Source organism: Amia ocellicauda, chromosome 17 (genome assembly GCF_036373705.1).
Source record: "Amia ocellicauda isolate fAmiCal2 chromosome 17, fAmiCal2.hap1, whole genome shotgun sequence".
NCBI classification, from domain to species: Eukaryota; Metazoa; Chordata; class Actinopteri; order Amiiformes; family Amiidae; genus Amia; species Amia ocellicauda.
In genome coordinates, this window is record NC_089866.1 from 24,090,602 (window position 1) to 24,111,644 (window position 21,043).

The window sequence follows — 21,043 nt, forward strand, 5'->3', positions numbered from 1 at the left end:
CCAATTTATTAAAATGCAAACTATTATTCTTTAATTTTATACAAATTATATCCGTCTAAATTAGCGGGGGTGGGGGTGCGATCGTGTATTGTCATGGGTGCTGCTTGCAGACCGAGTTTAGCCCGGCGACGAGAGTGGGGCGGACCGTGTGCGCTTGTGCATTAAAGTATCTCTTGGTTGTGTTGGTTATTGTGTGTCAGTTCACTCTCCTCATGTCTGTCTGTGTTTCTGATGCACATTTTTTGCCGCATCCGACACCTGTGGAAGAACCAGGGAGAACGCAAACCATCCTAATGATGAAAAATACTGCCGTAAATAGTGCGATTTGCGACACAACGATATACACGATAGAGCATAATATGAAACGATAGACGTTTTTCTATCGTCATATCGCACAGCCCTAATCTGGCTAAATACAATTTGAAAGTAAACCCCTCCCAAAGCCGCTGATTGGCCTCTGCGGTTTGAAAATGAACCAATAATAAACTATTACAGCATATGCATCCAATTTCAAATATTTTGTTGAATTGCATCTAGGCCGCCTGGGATCTTAATCATACAAATTATTAGAGTTAGGCAAGATGGGGATATCCCTCTAAATGAACCACAGACACCTTCATTTACCAAGGGCACAGCTTCTGCATCCATCCTGGTCCGTGGGGCTTGCACAAGCTCAGGAGTAAATGCTCAAACTCTTTGGGGGCTCAAACGAACTGGCTCGCAGATTTTGCGTTAACTAATGAGGGGATTTTAGAATTAGAAAATACAGACAGGAGAAAGAAAAAAAAAAAAAAACTAAATAGGACATGCTAAATTATTTTTCTAAATGGGGGGGGGACGGGGGGGGGGGACACAGGGACTATGATTCCTTGATGCAGACAGCCCTCGCTCCAGCTAAGGGCTGACAGGAGGGATCTAGTTGTGTGCGCTAATCTAGGCTGCATTCGTTTGCTTTCTATTACACCAAATTAGTGGAGAGAAAGAGGTAATTTGTCTTCATCAAACCAGAACCTATAGCTCTGCCATTCACAGTTTCTAACAACCTTCTCAGCCAACCGCCCCCTCCCCCACTTCCCTTTCCCTTTTCCCAACTACCATCATCATCATTCGCCCCCCCGCTCCTCGGCTCTCCCTAGAGCTGTCTAGAGCTTAGGCAGCGAGGTTTGTTCACAGTACCTTCCAGTTAGGCCCCAGGGGTCCTCTGCCAGTCTTGACGGATTGAAATAATGCCGGGTCCTCATCAGCTTTGTAATCCTGTGAAACAAAACAAGAGTGGTGAGAGCGAAGCCATGAACACAGACCCTGCCACTGCAGCACACTGGATTATTTCACTTCATAAATGTTTAATACGGAAAAAAAAGTGTGTTTTATTAAGGTCAAGTTGGCCTAGCATGTGTGTGGGGGAAGAAAAAAAAAAAAATCATGAACAGTTTAAAACCAGCTTTTCTTGTGGTTGTTGGGGAGGGAATACATATAAACAAGATGAGAACACGAAGAGGTAGAAGATTTCAAGTGAGACTTTGGTTGAGGGTCCTTATAATAAATCTACTTCAAACTTTCCACTGTCTCCCATTGAAAACAACACAAGTTATTTACCAACAACTGCAGGATCTTCAAAACCTCAAATCTCATTTCCAGGAGATGTTCGAAAGTATCAAATTGAGTTTTTAAATAGTATTTTTTAAATTATTGTCCCAGAGGTGGAAAACACACTGCACTAACACGAGGCAAGTCTCTCCAATAAAAGCAGAAGTACATTTGACCAGTCTGATCAGTAACTGGGGAGGGGAGCACCTGGTTTAACTCTTGCCAATCTCACAAACGGATCTTATTGGAGTATGGTGAATTGTAATTAATGTGAGTATAAAAGAAGAAAGATCTTTACACAGCATAGCAAGTGCTGAACAAGAAGGCAGAGAGAGGGGGGGAAAAAGGCACTTTTACGGCAGGAAAATACTCTTGCTTCTTTGACAGGGGAAAGAAAAACTCCAGGACAGCATAAAACAATCCTGCGAGAGGCTAGCTGGTTCACCACTGTAAACAAGACGTGCAGAAAGGCTCCTACTAGCAGTAAGGTGGTGTGCTAATGTGCAGTAGCTCTGCATCGGAGGCCCATAGTTAGCGAGATGAGCACGTGGCGGCTGCTGCCTAGTCATTACCGTGACCCTTGGTTTCATACCTGCAGGGCATTGTCTGCCTGTGTCGCGGGCTTTTGACATTAACAATGACTGATCTTGGCCACAAATGTGTGCATATATTATACCAAGCAGGAGCTGCGCAGTAGCCCTTGCACTTTCGAGCACCACAAACGAGACAGAGACAAGATGAGAAGAAGCACGTGGGCCTTAACCCTGCGTGGCTGCCTGCGTCATTAGTAAATGAGAGCAGCTGAAGGAGGACAGAACCATAGCGTAAGGGAAATCACTTTAAAGGAATGCCAAATGCATTATCACAAAGGCAGCCCAGGAGATCCCACTGCAGACATATTGTTGGATTATTAAAAGCAGTTTTATTTTGACTTTCATGAATAAACAGGCACTTTTTGCATGGCAGATTAGCTTCATGGATTAACCCTAATTTACACTTATAAAGATACAAATTAAACATCTATTTAAAATAAAAATATATATACAAGCATCCTAAATGTCATATATACACACACACACACACACACATACTAGATTGTCTGTTTTGCAAATGGAAGAAAAAAGCAAATACTTCTGTGAATAATAACAAATACCACCCGAGGTTTGCTTTGCTGTTTATTTTAATTCATGGAGCCGTTTCATGCAGCTCAGAAGGTCTCAGAAGACATCACCATCTTGACTTTGATACTTTGTGCGGCCGTGTCCAAACCACACCGTGCTGGCATGAAATCGTATCCCACGCAAATGGAGGTCTGGATTAGAATAGCAGACTCTTGTTAGTCCATGCCCAAAGGGTGAAGAGCTGGCATTGTGTCAGAAGTAGGAGATGGGCATTGACTCAAATGGAGGTGAAATTGCCCTGCACTATTACGGTTGCATTATTAACAGGAGCTAGAAAGTCAATGCCTACAGGTGGTGTACTTGATACTGTTAGAGGCAGTGTGGTAAAATATTCCAAAACAAAATAATTTAATGGGTGGTTACATAACCACTATAAGTTTACACAAATTGGTAATGAAAAAACAAACCTGCACATTGAGCATGACAATTTGCTTTTATAAGAACTACATATACGATTTAAAAGCATCCACAATCATATTTTCTGTATTATACATTTTATTAATACTATTAAATTATTATAACGGTTCAATGACAAGAAGCTGATTAAGAAATGCAGTCAATCACATAGCAATTTAATAGCGATCACTCTATAGAAAATGGGCAACTATTCTCAATTGATAGCAGGAGCCAGGTCTCTGAATTGATCTTTGCAGAAAGGGTTAAACTGCTCCAATTGGTGCAATTTAACACTTCAACAGAAGAGCAGCTGGCAAAATGTATACCGATACCGAGGGTGTGGAAGTTCTCAGAATATTCATAACATTCTACTAAAAATGGGGGGCAACAACTGGAATGATGTGATGAAGTAGAATTAAAATGACATATCTATGTCTCATTTTTGAGTCTTTCATAATTCCATAGCTAAAATGGAGGACCAGTACAGTATTCCAGATGCAATACAGAGTAGTGTATTTTATACCCAGAGAGAAACCCCAGGCCTGGTACCTACTGTGGCATTCATTCCCTGCTCATACTGCATTAAATAAGGTGATTTGGTCAAATATTTTTAACATTGAATGCTTAAAAACCTCTGCTCTAATAGAAAAAGCAATCAGTCTGCTTAATTATTAGTGACTTCTAATGTAATCTGCTGAAAAGAAACTCCAACAAAACATATCATTGAGGTGACTTAAATAGACTTATGGAGAACGAGTAAAAAAACAAAAGTAGTAACTGTGCACCAGTTCACCTGCAGAACACATCTATTTATGCATTCATTACATTGCAGCGTTTATTGGTGAAAATCGAGAGAGGAAGAGGGAAGCGGAAAACAGTGGAAAAAAAAGAAAAAAAAAGAAAAAGAGCAGCAGGGAGGAATGAGACAGCCCCTCTGGCCTTGTTAATATTCCGTCTCGGTGAGGGGCTGGAGGGGAGAAGGAAGGTGGGGGGGGAAGAGATGTGAGTTTTTGAAGGCCTGTGGGTCTTAGTTCATGGTTCTTGCCACCAGCTGCAGACTTCTCCTCTCATTAGCGGAGCGGAAGCGGTGTGGGAGTGGACAGCTGCAGCCCTGGCGAGCAAGGGGCCCGAGCTCTGCTCCGGGGGGCACAGCCTGCCCTGCCCTCCCAGTCACCCCGCAGCCAGGAAGCTGCGCGCCGCAGAAAACATGCTCCAAAAAAAAAGAGAAGAGAAGCAAACAAAAATAAAGAGTGAAAGTGAGAAATGATGCTCTCGGTGGTTTTGAAGTTGGGGCAGGGCTGCAGACTATAATTGGAAGGCAAGTTATAAGGTGTTCCATACTTAACTAGCCAGGTCACTATGGATTTAACCTTTCCACCTGCTTTGAAATGCTCTATCAATAAAAGGGTTATATGAAAGATGCAGCAGGATCAGAGCAGAGCTTTACTTCTTAGGCTGTTCCAACATCCGTTTAATGAGCTTTCTTGTGCAGCTCTTGAATGGGTGGCACATGATGGGACGCTTCAGACTGCGAATCTGGAATCAAACCATGGTACGGGAAACCTTATGAATTAAAAAAAAAAAACAATCTGAAATGGCCCAGAGGAGGACTCTGGGTTGTGGGACTCCTCGACACTCATTGATGCATGGCGAACTGGGTGGCTTCCTACACCCAGAGCTCTCTCACTTCCGATCACTGGACACTGATCCTCAAATCATGTACTTAAAGGGTTAAGAGACGCTCATCAAAAATTGGGGTGCTCTCTAAGTTAATTCAATTATTTCTCCCATAATGCAAGGTGAGACCCACAGACAGGTTCCATGGAAGGACCCAACAAAATGTGAAAACCGTTGGTAAAACAACTTAACTGTGCTTTGAGAAAATTCCTCTGAAAAGCCACTAATGAGGTACAAACTTAGTTGGGATCTCTCCTACCACTCCTAACACTGCTGGTCACCACTGCACAACATTGGTTGAAACTCAAGATGCAAATGAGGCATATTCACTGAAATGCAATTTTAAGGGCTGGTTTCACAGACCCAAATTAGGACAAGTCCTGGATTACTCATTGTTTTAGGTAGCATAGACCTAGACTAGTGCTAATCGAGGTCTGTGAAACCAGCCAATGAGTGATCTTTTAGTCTAAGGCCAGATGGGTTGCTTATGGATTTTAGTCTTTGGCTGTGTTAATTTTTAATAAGGATGGGAAAAAAGCACATTAGATATAAATATATATACACACACATATAGTGCCTTTAAAATTAACTCCTACTCCAGGGTGCCTAATTTTAAATAAATCATGATTCGCCTCGAGCAAATCTGTTTTTCAGGGCTACTTGATGGCAAAATATATGAATAAACAAATACATTTTTATGTTGTAACACACATTTACAAAAACAGCCACATAAGGAACAATGTTTAGTATGCCATGAATAAATAGGCTTCCGAATCAAAAGTAGGCAAGAAGCAGGAATTCTTAGCAATTACCAAAACCAATTCGTTAGCTGCAGTACAGCATGCATATGGAATGTGTGCCCTCTAATTGCGATAACGAACTCATTGCTGCAGAGAGCTTAGCTGTAGCCTGTAGCATTGCCTAGGGCAAAAACTGTTATCAGCCCAGTGAAGAAATGAACACCTCCATTCACTGGCATTACTTCTTAGTTAACCACCTACATACGTACACAAGTGCTGTACAATGGGATGTGACCAAAATTAATTAAACACAGTCCACACAAAACCTATGCAGAATACACAATTAATTTCCACTGAAGTTGGTTGTGTTTTTAAAACATAGGCTATTAAATTGAGAAGAAAAAAATACATCTTTCCTGACAATGCTGTTCCAAAGCTCTGTGTCAGGACAGGCTTGTATTCAAGAAGCTTAATTAGGAGTTGATTAGTTTCTCTCATTTAAACTACTGGGGAGGGAGGGGGGGGGGGGGGTACAATATTCGTCCAGTACATGATTCTCACAATAATATGCTGTGTAGCTCTTTATATATTCTCAAGATATTGCTGTCAGTGTGTTGGATTCTCTAGTTGTCACTGACAGTCCTGGAGAGAAATATCTGGATATCTCGCGAAGAATATCTGACACAGCTCTGAAAATGCATAGATTATATTGCTGGGATAACCGTTAGCATAACAATCTGCCTAAAAAGAGAGAATTATGCACAACTAAGTCGTTTCAAGGAAAATGCAATGAATAATAAAACAACTCTTTAATGAGCTTAAAATGCAGTAGCAAAGTCGATATTTAGATTCAGGAAGGATAATACCTTACTATTTAAAATACAATGTTGGGTTAAACTGGGTGAGTAGAGGAAAAGTTTGGCAAATATTTTACCGGTTTGGGAACCGAGGAAAATCAAAAGTAAATGAAATGAACATGAAAAAGGTTCAGTAAGTGTAAATGTTTTAATTTTGTGAACATGGGGGGTTGACCTTGGTCCTGCAAAACCACAGGGTCTTTTGATTTGTTTTTATCAAAGCATTTAATCGATACATTGACTCAAATTATTGGGGCTTAAGGGGTCAACATTAACATCTGCTCTAGTTTCTTGGCAGTTGATTATCTAGAGCCAAGATGCCCAAAGCACAGCCTTGCAGTTTTTAAAACAGCCTTTAAATGTAACACCTGCTAGAGATAATTGATAATTGTGACCAGTTAAATAAACAACTAGTTAAAATTAAGCAGTTATCTGGGCTGAAAAGAAATGCCTGTGAATGGCTATTGAACTTCCACTTCCAAGAAGAACTCACACAATCAATTGTATTCTTTCCCAAATGTCAAAATATGGCTCTCATTTTATTCAAGACAAAACATCGGCACAAAATGCAAGGCAAATTGGATTCGGTTTCATTTTCATATTAGTTTGGCAAACCTCGCAACAAATAAATGAATAGCACCAGTAAGTTATAATCATTTCATCCTGCATTTAACTTTTACAGTTTAATAAAATAAATATAATAATTGGTCCCATCTTTTTTTTATTTTTTATTTTTTTTGTTGGTGCCACCAAAAATCACTGAAATGACAACCTGGGCCACCCTGAAGCCCAGACCTCCGGGGACACAATGCAAAGCAGGAGACTCACTCTATGAGAGGCGGTGTTATAGTGTAAGCTATTGACTGGGAACAATCACAAGCTGCCACACATTCATTTCCAGGTGAAATGATATGGCACACAGAGTTGGGTTTCTAATATTTCACCTTGTGCTGCAGTTTTTCAGAAGAATACATTTTATTTTGTGTTGTTCCCGCAACATCTGGATAAGTTCATTCAAATGATCAAACAGCTATTGGGCTTCTTAAGGTATTCGATTGCCATTTGCTTTCATATCAATTGACAAACTGTCAAAAAGAAAGTTAATATTTGGCGATTTACATAAGTTTTGCACTTTGCTGGTTTGTTGAGTTATGGCTTCACTGGAAGGAAACAGTTTTGTAGTTTTCAATATAATATATAGTGGTTTGTTTTCTTCTGTCGATAAATACATATAACAGCTTGAGTTCTGGATATCAATGTCACTAGATCTGTTTAGATCAAGTAACAAGACATTACAACAAACGAAAGCTCAATAATAATGTATTTGATTTATCTGATAGGTGACCATAGCTGTAGTGTTACCACATTTCACTACAGCGGAACTGCACCTCATAATCACAAATATTTCTCAGAACACTTTTTTCTAGTTTCTATTCCCTTTTTAAATATTAAAAAAACAAAAAAAAAACTGTATAAGTAGATAATCAGTTGCAGCTAGTGAATTTTACTCTGAACAGTTAATAAAGCCGTTAATTCCATTGGAATTAATGACTTAGCTGTCTTTATGCTTCCTTAGTAATTACCTCTAAAAGTGAAATCCTCTGGGGCCCTCATTCCAATCCATTGAGGAGTGCTAAGTTTCCCTAATTCCCTTTGTCTTGCAGCATAACCAACTGCAACACTGAACCCCACCACATGTATTTCTGTATTAAAATGGTACGCGTATTATTATAAAGGAGACATTGCATAATGGTTCTTGATGTGGCTGGGAACCTAAATCACCCGAACTTCAATTTTCAAACAAAAACGAACTGAACTGATGTGTGAATATAATTATTCCGCTAAGATTTTAAACGATTCCTGTTTGGCTTGTTTAATTTGGAATTACATTGGAAAAAGCAATTATTTTTCTACTTATTGCCTCCCCATAAAAGCAAAAGGTAACAGTCATGTTTTAATGTAGCTGCTTGTTTAGTATGCAATCATTGAACACGTGTAAAACAGAGTACATTACGAATGCGAAATAAAACGAGCTGAAAAAAAAAAAAAAAAAAGAGCACACATACATTTTTACACTTACTTCAACTATAGCAGAGGGGATTGCACATAGTATATGGGTATTTATACACAAATCAGCACAAAATTATATACAACAGGTTCTTCACAATCTACAGCTCATTATATTAATCTATTCCTGTTATGTTGCGCTTTTGCATTCTACCAGAGGTGAAACGCATCCAGGAGAAATGTGGGATGTTAAAAAGCTGGAATGTATTCATCCCAAAATGGGCTTCATGAACCCACTTTCCTAATTTTGCCTCCCAGTTGCTTTATTTTTACTTCAGTTCCTCAAATGTATCCCCAGGCAGAATTACTTTGCTTCATGACACAGATACTAAGCTTTCTGTACAGCAAGAGTAACACCATAATCTTGTTTAAACTATACCACAAAATTCTTGAGATTGTTCTTCAGTTACAAAAAGTCTTGGCTTGAATGAAGAGATGAAAGAAAATGTTGAAAATGCCTTTAAAAAGGAAAAATAAATATATTGAAAGGATCTTAAAAAGAAAAAAAAAAATACTTCAGAATTAAGACTATTTATTTAGATTTGTCAGTAACTAATGGTTTCTGCGACATTTTAGAAGATCTATAGAAAATGACCCTGAAATCTAAATGTAAATTTTTTTCTTTCCTTCCAGAAGAAACGTTTTAGACTGTTTACAGAACTGATCCAAAATCACGCGCGGCACCACTGCATCAACAGACACCACAAACATGAATAAATACTAAGGTCATTGCAGAAATATTGAATTCTTACATCCCGTCTGAGAAGACCGTTACTAAGGGTGTGGGTGCAAAGTATGGTTTTGTTTTCTTGCAGAGCGCGGAGAAAAATATCAGAAGAATGTGAATTTTTATGGCAAGGCTTGCATGCAGCCCCTAACCTGATTCCAATAATCTCTGTTTGTACCAGGCTCAATTGCTTTAAAATTACTTCCAAACTTAGCCCTCTGTGAAGTTAATTGCGTGTACATCTTTGCACACACAGTAAATACCCCGCCTCCCATGGGGCCCACTACATGTACACAAATCAAGAAAAACTTACAGCGCAGTGCTGGGCTTGATTAAACACAAGCAGGATTGAATTTGTGAATTAAATAAAGACAGAGGAAAAATCGGATATGGACGGCATCTTTTGTATACATAACGTTTTCCTCCCCCCCCCCCATTTTGTTGTTGTGTTTTTGCTGTTAGAGAAAAGGAACCGCAGATAAGCACATGAAGTCAATTAGGCTTTTCGGGATACACATTGACTGCGTTTTATGATTTGCTGTCCCAATTCAGAAGCAAACAAGTTGGGGGAAATGTCTCCATCTCCATACCTTATGAGCTTGGTTCACCAGGGGTCCTTAAGCCTTAAGCTTCATACATCTCTAATGAGCAAAAACATTTCAAATGGGTATTTTAAATATTTACCACTGTTGTTGAGGTGCAGATTAAGCAGTACTACTTAAATACATTCAGACTGTATTGAAAAGATACCAGAGTAACATAGTAGGTCTTTGGAAGCAAAACAAATGTATATCATCATTTCAGGAGATACAGGAATCCACTCGGAGGGAAGAAACCGACCAGAATCTTATGTCAAATGATTAACATACATTTATGCCTAAAGATGTGGGACTAATCTACAAGCTAGAGATAAATCCAAGCTCAAATAGAAAAAGGAAATTATAACGTAAACCATCTTTTTACCAAACATAATAAAATAAAATATCTATATGTTATGCACTAGCTGTCTAACCAAGTGTGCAGCATTTTAATTCTAAACGAAAATGAGAAATCCCTTTTCTTCCAATACTTTGATCCATCATTGCTGACCAGGATTTCAAGCCAATATCTCCTCTTTTCCCCTTCAATTCTGCTTTTGTGTTCTTCAGTTACTACTAACAAGCCCTGCTCTGCTGTCAGCTAAATACACTGGCGATTACACTAACAAGTAATTAAATTCAAAAGAAAAAACACACACAGAGCTAAATAAATGATAACCTCCTAGTTTTACACTTTGTAGGGCTGAACACACCAGTGAACTATAAAAGCAACAACAGCTTACCATTTTATACAGAGCAACATTAAATACAGCTTCCAAAAGGTGCGAAAGGTCGGATAATCCGACATGTATGAACTGGGTTTCGTTCTCATCCTGATGCGTTTTGAAAAAATTATCTGAACGACTGCACAGACTGGCCAGGATACGGGTATTGAACTGGTAGCAAGGGCATCACAACAGGGCACATGGGCATCATGAAACAACACCAGCTACAAGAACACAAGGCTAAGATTTCTCAAACAATGTCTCCAGTGGAATATAATCAACAGGATTAGCAGGAGAAGAGGTTGATAAACCTGGGAAGATCATCTGTGCAATATTTCCTCAGTGTCTCTCTCTGTTTTTAGCTAAGCACCTAGTGGCACTTGAAGCACCAGCCTGCAGGCTTACTTTGTCTGTTTGTTTTTGTTCTCTTTTGGTTTCTTAAAGCTAAATCTTTTTTTCCCCCACTATAACTTCTAAGAAATAGAAATTATTATGTACAATTTCCTGCGCACAAAGACATTGACATCAAGCTGTGCGCAGAAGCCATTCAGCTCTGTTCTGGCCCATATATGTGGTGCACTGGGTGAGGTACACCACGAGGTGGCACCAAATTCTCTTTTTATATGGGCTATCTATACTGAAAAACTATGATCAAATAATATTGTGTTGACAATAAGTTTATCTAGAATTACTTAGAAAACGCCTGCATTTTATATCTGCCCTAATAGAAGGTCTATCCTGATGAGAAAAGTAAACTTACTTTGTATAGAATTCACAAATCATCATTCACAAGGTCAGAGAAGTCGAATTTAGTTTATAAATTGGTCGCGACGATGATCTCATATTTGATTCAATTTAAAATGGTGAAGCTAGTTACATTAAATTATTCTGTGCACATGAAGAGGATGACATGTTAATTCACTCACACTGGATATACAATGATTTTCTATTTTGCAGTAACTCGGATTTTCCTAAACACTTCCAATCGCAAGGTTTCAGTTTCAGTTCACCAACAGGTACATACAAAGTTCTTGCTGCATGCACCACCAAAACGAATAAGCAAACATTCTGAATCCATGATAGCGGGAGACAGCGGCAAAGTTTGGGATAGGGTCAGTTCCCACCTATTTTACGGTGTTTCCCATATTCCTTCCAGGACCAGGGCTTTCTACTGTGCACACATATACACAAGCTTGCAAACATTTCCCACAACCTGTCAACGACATGTGTGTTTGTGAATGAACCCTAACCCTGCATCAGAAACAGAAGGCTGTGAGTATCAATGTAAAACAGAATAAGAAGTATGAATGTGCGAAGTGGCAAAATGACAAAAGACAAAAAAAAAAAAAGGTCTACTTACTCCAGGGTCTACTTGACTTCTATCTGCAATGTCAATAGGTACTACTTCAACATTCTTCCATGTGTCGGCATCCAGCTCATGAACCTACAAGAGAAGAGAGGGCATGATCCAACAGCTGGAACAGTGCGCAGAGGACACCTAGCACAGATGTTACCCCAGCGTGTACTCAGATGTCCATGATTGGCATACCTTGCCAAGGTGTCTCATTTTTTTTAAATGAGAGACAGACAGACAGACAAACAGACGGAAAGACAGACAACTTATAAGGACATTTGCTGCTAGTTTTGGAAAAGTTGTCAGGATGGGAAAGGAAATATACAAGAAAACTATATTGACAGATTGGCAGGAAACGTTTAACTCTTTAGGAGACAGCGCTGCAAAGAAGTGCAGAGAAGTACTTACGTTTTCTAGTGCTCCCATATCTGGTTTGTGCCATGTTTCAATCTTAATAAAGAAGTCATCTTTCATGTATTCATTCTGAAAGAAGAAAGGAAGCTCAATTACAGTTTTTAAAAAAACAAAATAGGCTTACATTTTAGCAGCCTTCCCAAGGTTAAAATCTAAATGGGTTTTAAAGATAAAGTGGTTTGGTGTAGTATCCTATGCAATCACACCCTGACCACTATTTTTATGATTGTCTTGATCCAAAGCTCTTGATATTGTAGGTCTATGTAGGTTATGTTTTTCCTGTAGATTTTTAAGCTATTTAATCTCCTGGTCCCAACTAATGTGGGTAACTTGTTTTAAGACTGTAGGCATTTTGGTTATTATAACAGGACCTCCAGGAAGTAAAATCAAAATGACCAGTTAATTTTAATCTGAGTCACTTTTCACTTTTCTGAAGACAAATTTCATAAGATCAACAAGCCCCACCCCCTATTTAAGGCATATAAAATAAAAATCACAAACATTTCGTGCATTACACCATGTTATTTGGGGTCTTCTGCCCATGACTGTACATGCAATAATGCCATATGCGTGAAATGATCGCTACAACCTGAACAGAGTGAAAAGCCTCACCGAAAGGCACACAGCAAACAGCACAACAACTTCACAGCACATACAGTGTTAGCAGGGCCCTGCGTTTTATGCAACTTGTCTTTTACCCCCAGTTGTAATTCAACTGTTACGCGCTAGATTTCCCGGCAGGCTCTCCAAGCTATAGTAATCGATTTCACAATTAAGAAATCAACACATTCTGCTTGAGTTATGCATTATGATGAGATTAAAAGGCAATTGGAAACATCAAGATCTGAACACGTAGACAAAGACACCCCAATCAAACACTTCACTGAGCAAACACACGCAACAATATCCACCTGGTGTTCTGTACATGGGTAGAATTTATTTTGCCCAACTTGCAAAAACTGATAATGCCAAACGACATGCATTTCTGAACAAACTTGTAACGAATGTGGGAACAATTCCTACAGCAGGTCAACTGAGAAGTATGTCAACTTAAATGTATGTAAACATTCTAAAGAATAATATTGAAAAATGTTTTATCAGTAATAAAGGGATGTACGTACATTTAAATAAATGTCAGTTGCCGCTGCTGCTTAACCAAAGTGCCAATGTACCTTAATAGAATGACTTATTGAGATGATTAAAGGAGTCAGGAGATTATTAATCAGTAAGTAGTTTAATTAAGCAGACTACATAACCACCTTGCGGAGGGAGGGATAAAGTGAAGCCCTAAGAATGCAGGTCACGTAAGACACAGGGCCCTAATTATTAGCACGGTGGACACGCATGCTTAAAGGATACAAAATGGTAGACAACCAGGGAAATGCAACAGTTTTACTACGTGGGAGGGAAGGCTGCAGACATTTCTTTTTTGTGGGGGTGATCGTGAGGGGTTTCTAGGATATTAAAATGTTTGCAATACAGTCGTTCACATCACTGATTCCAAAACCAAAGAGGGATTATAAAAACATCTATATTCTGTACTCAAGCCTTGGTCATTTAGTTTGAAACAGAAGGATCAAAGCAAGTTAAAAAACTAAAGCAAATAAACAAGTCTCCCAAAGTATGTAGCCTTAATTAATGAACTCAATGACATACTTATAACTAGTTGTACTAGCACACTACAACAGCGGATTACTGGACCACTTCGACAGAGGGAGTTAAGAGAGCTACCAGGGGAACAACAGCTGAAGGACAGTGCAGCTGGTCTCATGTTAAGGATCCCTTCTTTTGGTATACATGGAATAATGAAGGCACTGCTGTAAGAAGGGGAAAAACGCTGTTAGTTTGTATTGACACGGAGATTGGGAAACAGCTTATTTCAGTATTGGGTTTTTAGGGAATTAAACACTAAAACAAGCTGAGGGGACATAAGCCTGCAGCCACTACTTGCAAAGCAGAAATGCAGCCTCAAATCTGAGAAGCCCACCCCCATGCCCCCCATTCCATTAATTTCTGAGCTTTTCTGTCAATGCAGCCCGGCCCAGCTGAAGTGAAAACGTGAGGGCAGGTAAAAAGACACCAAAGCGAGCCGCGTCACTGTGCAAAGACCGGCAGACCAGGAGCTACCCTGAGGCGTGCCATTCGAATTCAAACAAGAGACAAGAGTTAGTTTTGTCGGGCTACTCACCGTCACAACTGAAGCACATGGAACAAGCATGCAAAAAAAAAAGAAAGAAAAAACAGACTATTAAATTCATGAAAAGAAAAAAAATACATAAATGAGAAATGTCAGTAAATATCATTCAGTGCGTTGGTTACATGTAATCTAGACATGGTAAAGTTTCAAGCTAACAATAAATAACACAAAACGACCCCAAGATCTTTTGCTTAGCATCAAACGCACACTTCTGTTAATTGTACCAGTTTTCCAAAGCATTATCACAGCTGTACTCAGATAGTTTGCATGGTATTCTAGATGATGTAGGCTACAGTGTACTAGTATAGCATAAATAACACAAAATCTATTTAAAGATCTAGATCATGTCTTACAAAACAGCATGCAATAGGAACATCAAGAGAAACTTATACAACATCCTGCAACAGAAAAAGGAGTCACACGTTTCAACAACATAGAATTTTCAGCATGTGCTTATCAAAATAGAATTCAGCTTCATTATAGTCTTTTCATTTAGATTATTTATTCATTTATTTTGCCAGATTGCATGGTCTTTCCATATTAATTTTGAGTCAGAAGTCCATTTACTTTTCAGATTCTTGGTACACCTTTCACATTGACCTGTATGCATTTACATATCCATTAAAATGAATATCAGGACTGGGGAGGTTAAATCTCACTCCACTGTCCCCATTCAGAGCAAAACAAAAAAAAAAAAAGGAAGGCTGGAGGATGCAGCAAATAAATGGCAGACATAAGTCAAGGAACCTATTTACATACTGAAAGGAGTACAGCAGTTTGTCCAATCAGCACGGTTTTCTTGTTTGTTGCACATCCTAAAGCACTGATCCTCAACTGCACCTGTCAAGGGCCCCAGTCTAGCAATATTTTGTTGTTATTGTAGTAGTAGTTCGGGTGACTTTTTTTTATGTGTATGTCTATTAATGGTTCAATTACCTAATTAAAAAGGTGTAATGAAAATCTGAAGACCCTTTGGCCATCGACGACCACAGTTGAGAAACCGAATCCTTTCCGAATACGAAGCCTTTATCAGAAACGTGTTACTTGGGGATTCATTTAGTCTTAAAAAAAAATCTTATTTATCTTTTTGGAGTTCGCTCGAACACCGATTCAGCCTTGAGAAAACTCACAATCGCACATGACTGAAATGAGTTCAGACAGGGTGTGCGTCAACATTTGACAGCCACGGCACTGATTTAAATCTACAGCGCTCTCTGGGCCGAAACGGCACTGCACAATCTGTGAAAAGACGGCACTGATGCACGAATAAAGTGCAATGAAGACGATTTATGAATCACCGGACATTATTTCTAATGAAGGCTAGGAAGAATTCAGGATTACAGCAGAGCATTAATGCTACACCTAAAATAATTATGTCAAATTTGCTCAGCAGGCATTCTTTCTGAAAGTCTGCAGATGAGGTATATCAAATATATACCTGCTTTCTTTGTGCAATTCTTTTAAGTGTGTGTGTGTACATATATATTTTTATGCCATGGATTATTAAACACCTAGGACAAATTCCATCTTACACAGATATTCTCCTCGCCTTCAGCCACATGCAGACGCAACCTTTTGAGGCAGGCCTGTGATCTGAACTCAGTAGTGTCTGTTTACTGACCCCAATATGCCTCTTTCAGTGCAACTCAAAAGTGGTTAAAGGCCGATCCCACAACTCCTCAGATGCTGTGCTTTGGTGTTCAGAATTATATACATCTTATCCGCCATTCCAAACAGGAAATTAATCAAATAAATAAATAAATAAGGCCCATAGGCAAGGATTTGCCCTTGAGCGACATGAAACAGGGAAGCAGACATAAAGGGACCTACAGGGATTGAACCAGTGAGAGAGGGTTAATGCTACAGTTACTTTAATTTTGTAAAGAAATACTATTTGCAGATGTATTTATTTTTTAAATGTTCAAGTGCTTCAACAGCTTAGTTTTCACACACAACATGCACTGGGCTTGTTCATTTCAAGTTAACTCTAGTTCCTTGAAGTGAATATTCCTTAATTGTAAAAGAAGTTTTGGAAGACGACTGAACGAGGCAGATTGGAGCAGTGCAGCTATTACAGACTGCAGATTGCTTGGATATATAACATTATCCAGTCAATCTCATCAATATCAAAGTGTGAATACTTTCATTAAACTATGGGAGAAAATCTTGCCCGTTTTTGTTTTTCTTCCACGTATAGAGCGTGTTTACAAAGAACTGCCAGTTCTAGAGAGCTCAAGACCTATCCACAGTCAGTGTAAGTCGTGTCAAGACATTTATGGTCCTCTATATATGCAATCTAAAAAGGTGCAATGCATTTTAACCTTTTAGATGCTGGGTGTATGAATTGCAGTACACAACATGAGGCGATGGTGGTGATGATGTATGATGATACAAGAACCCCCTTGGTTTCTTGAAAGTTGTAAAGGTGACTTGGATTTCTGAAGCAGATTTTAACAGATACACATATGCTGGGCACTTACTTGTCCTGCAGTAAGGATATGCATTCCATGCCTTTTCATGAAACACCAGGGCCCCCTCTGGTGCAATCATCTTTACAAATCCGGGAACTTTACTAGGAACAAGGAAGGAAAAAAAAAAAAAAAAACAGGACAAATGTTTTATAACCTTAAACAGTTCGGAAAAATCACAAATACTAAATTAGGCATCCTGAAATGCTCACTTTTGTTTTACACATTCAAGACTGTTTCCTTGGTCAAATCTCAGTATATTTATCTATTCTTCACTGAGAATATTCAAATTAGTGCTCTTACTAAAGAGACGCAATTGAAATGAGTGTTGTGGAGAAATCGTTGCACTGCAACCCCAGGACGAGGATCGCTGAATGGGTAAATGGTGGCTTTAAAAACGTATTAGGAGATTTGCAAAAGAAAGCTGCCTAAATAGCGCTGCAGTAAAGCAAACCGTGATCTCTCTCATTATTGTTCTCAGGATACCAGTGACCTCAGGGTTGTGCGTAGTAGATAAGAGCTTTTGTGTGGCTCTCCTTTATATAAAAAAAAAATAAAAAATCAATAGAAATCGCAGTGTGGGGATTCGGAAATAAAAAAAATTATATAAATAAAAACCATTTAAAAAAAAAAAGGTCCGTCAAGCTCGTCACAAGACTAATCCAAAAAACAATAGGACAATTAGTCTTTGTTCGGTAAGGCGAAGCAATGTCTTCCCATTTTTTAATTACTACCAGAGAGAACAATGTATATACCAGTCTGTATCCAGTACGAGCTGGCTGTGTTATGTTGAACCGAGACAGCTTGATTGTGGCTACAAGACTCTGCCCTTCTTAACAAACCGAGGACTGAAATATGAGCAGCTAAGGCGAGGCAACACTGTCATCTACTGGTGCAGGCAAGGGACTGCGAAAGGCTGGAAAATATTTTTTTAACAGTACATTAAATATTTGCTACAGTTGGATTATTTGGGATGCATATATCACACAACTTTTTGTATTTACTTTAAATGCAAAGCGTAACGTCAGACAAGAACAGTCGGAGGGAAAAAAGTAGGCTCAGTACATTTCCTCTGCATTTATTGTGTTGGTCTATATTCAATTTGTTGGCGATTAGGGGCGACTTCTGATTTTTAAATGAATGCTTAATGAAGGTCTGAGTGTTTAACTGGGTTCTTGGTTTCTCTATTACACGAGCCCAGTAGGTGTTTTAGCTGTTATCTGACATATCGTTGTCTTTCTAATGGGAAAAACAGGTCCAAAAAAACTGCTTGCGAATATTCAGTTGTTTTTCAGTTGCAACAAGATCTGGAACCCACTAGAGTTGTTTGCTTCTACTTTCCTGCTCCCGTAAAGATGACAGCATCACTTTGCTATACTGAAGCAACAAATCAAAAGAAAGGAGGCTGCAGGCAACAATCTTCACCCTCCTAATTGTAAGAAGAGATTTCAATGAAGTCCATTACACTGCAGACAACCACAGGGGAGACTATGCTTAAAGCCCTGCACTTCATGTGAACAGCACAGGTTTGTGAAGATCGACATTTAAACAAACAACAATAAAAATCCAACATGATAGATCCTTTCTATCATATTGAACTGACAGGGAATATCATTTCCCGTCGTTTTCTGTCTTTTCCACACTCCTTTCTGAAATTGAAACTTCATAACCTATTTCATGAAAGAACCGAAGGAATCTGAAGACCCATACATACTCTAACAACAACCAAAAAATGAATCGGGCCATTTGCACGTCGAAAATACCAACCAGTAATCTTACATTTAAAGCGGAAAAAAGAGCTTGCAAGAAATGGTAGTCACTAGTGAATAATAAGCTAAGATGCCCAGATCTTGAGTCTGACCTCCGGCATAGCAATTGCTTGGCCAGTTGGTGCCAGTAGCCTGTGGTCTCTAGGGTGTAGGTGTCATTCAGCACTCTGGACAGAGGTATAAGTTAAGACACTTGGTTAACCCAACCACTGTGTACATTTCAGTTAATTAGTTTCTTCTACAATATCTCGCTAATCACTTGCACTTCTTAAAGGCAGGCGAAACGAATAAGCATCAAACAACTGCCAACGTCAGGCTGTGAGAAATGTTATGATACCTCGATGTGTTCTCTAGGGGAAAACGTTAATTTGTTTATAGCCACTTACACAGAAAGGTTAAAACCTTAAACTGATCCAACACTGGCCGTCTCCAGTCCACAACTTTCGCTGCAAGTCAGATCACACGGCAGAGATAATATGGCAATATTCAATCTCTGTTCATGAGAGTGTGGGTCAATGGCAATGCAATGGATTGTAGTGCCAGTCCTGTCATAGATAGCAATTACACAGCAGCACTGCTCCGGCCTTTTGAAAAATGGAGCTGCCACTTTTAACGGTGTCTTAAACAGATGAAGCAGCTCTAATAATTATAATCATGCACGTAGATTTAAAGGTGAATAAATAACGACCCTGTTTATTGACCAGCCTCAAAGGAAATACAAATAACAAACAAGCCACCCTTGTGCATTGACACTGTACATGAAGCGCCCAAATCCATCCCACACATACAGGGAAAAGTGCTGCACTGGGAGTTTGAAATATCTCCATGTTGAACTTTAAGCTGTCTTCCTGAGGTGGAATACATGATTAACATGCATTTGGTTAGATTCCCACACATGGCAAATTAACATTCAGCCCTCCAGGGAAGAATACAGGGGATAAAATGGACACCAATCCCAAAAAACACTCTCCCTTAGTTAGCCAGGGGGAAAGTTCATGAGTACCTAACAGCAATAAGCCAGAAGATACTCTCTCTCTAATACCCACACACGGTCAGAAGTATTTAAAGCCTGTTTGTTCTGTCAGAGTATGGTTTGAGGCTCTGCTATGTAAAATTCAAACTGGAGTTATTTGCTTTCTGATAATTGCTGCCTTTTCCCCCACCCCCCTCTCTCCTCCGGAGCTGAATTCTTTGCCCATATTTGACCATACGAAGCAAATTTACAGTAAGGTTGCAAAAGTGCCTTTTTTTTTGTATTAATATAGAAGACCAGACCTTAAATCGGAAATGTTGCTTTTCTGATACATTTCACATAGGCAGATATTACACATTCAATTTATGTTGGGTCTTCCTACATAATGTGATTTATGACAGTTCTAGAATTTAATCTTCTGTTCATAAGGTATTGTATTTACTTACTGTCAGCCTAGTAAGTCAGCTTCAATAAAGACTTGAGCAAAATAAGTAATAAATAGAGCTACAGAGATTCAACTGTAAACCAATTAAATGCTCCTTCTTGGGATTATATTGACTTTAATAATCTATGCATCTATTATATGCATCTATGTATTACTGACAGTGAACACACCCATCTATTATTGGCTTGAACAGTCCATAATACTGTACAATACTTTTTGAATGTTGCCAAATTGATTTTCCAGGTTATTTACCCCCTGAAAGACATAATTATTATTTAAATGTATGTAGCACATATTACATATCTGGAGCTATGTAACTATACCTTTCAATCCTATAATCCATCATAAAATCATAGATACATTAAATTGTTTTACTTTAGACCAGTGGGATCATTTGTTTTCAGATATCACCTCACCTGCTCAAAGAGTGAATGGTCTGCAAAGCTGGCCAGTTATTTATCATCCATCAGCAACAATTAAAGCTTTAAGAGTTTAACAGCAGGTTTCACAGACCCTGATTAGCACTAGTTTTGTATTGCCCTGACCAAAATATCAGTAGGTAGTCCAGGACTAGTATTTTTCTTGGTCTGTGAAACCAGCCCTTGGGGTACACATGGCTTAAAAAAAAAAAATCCATTGGAAATCTGAATCCAAGTTCTAATATATAGATATAGCTTTGTGAAAAATATACAAATAAAAATAAAGCAAAAAAGCATACTATATTTACATATTTTAACAGCCAAATGTAGAATACTTTTAGATGCAATATTTGCTTTAATATTTTTGTTTATTAGGAAGGCTGTGCTTTTTGACTCTTAAATACACTGGTCTTTTCTGAGAGGACTGCCTGTATAGCCAATTATTAGGACATCATCATCATAAAACTCC

General features: G+C 38.8%; 1 protein-coding gene across 1 annotated transcript in view; it reads right to left on the reverse strand.

Annotated features, from left to right (window-relative positions):
- Nucleotides 1-21,043, reverse strand: part of pitpnb (phosphatidylinositol transfer protein, beta) — a 67,220-nt gene that overhangs the window by 21,226 nt on the left and 24,951 nt on the right. The window contains exons 4-8 of the mRNA XM_066690140.1: nucleotides 16,981-17,072; nucleotides 14,492-14,499; nucleotides 12,298-12,372; nucleotides 11,896-11,979; nucleotides 1,177-1,254 (exon numbers count right to left, since the gene is read on the reverse strand). Coding sequence (XP_066546237.1) covers nucleotides 1,177-1,254; nucleotides 11,896-11,979; nucleotides 12,298-12,372; nucleotides 14,492-14,499; nucleotides 16,981-17,072 — 337 coding nt within the window. The remainder of the gene's footprint in view (nucleotides 1-1,176; nucleotides 1,255-11,895; nucleotides 11,980-12,297; nucleotides 12,373-14,491; nucleotides 14,500-16,980; nucleotides 17,073-21,043) is intronic.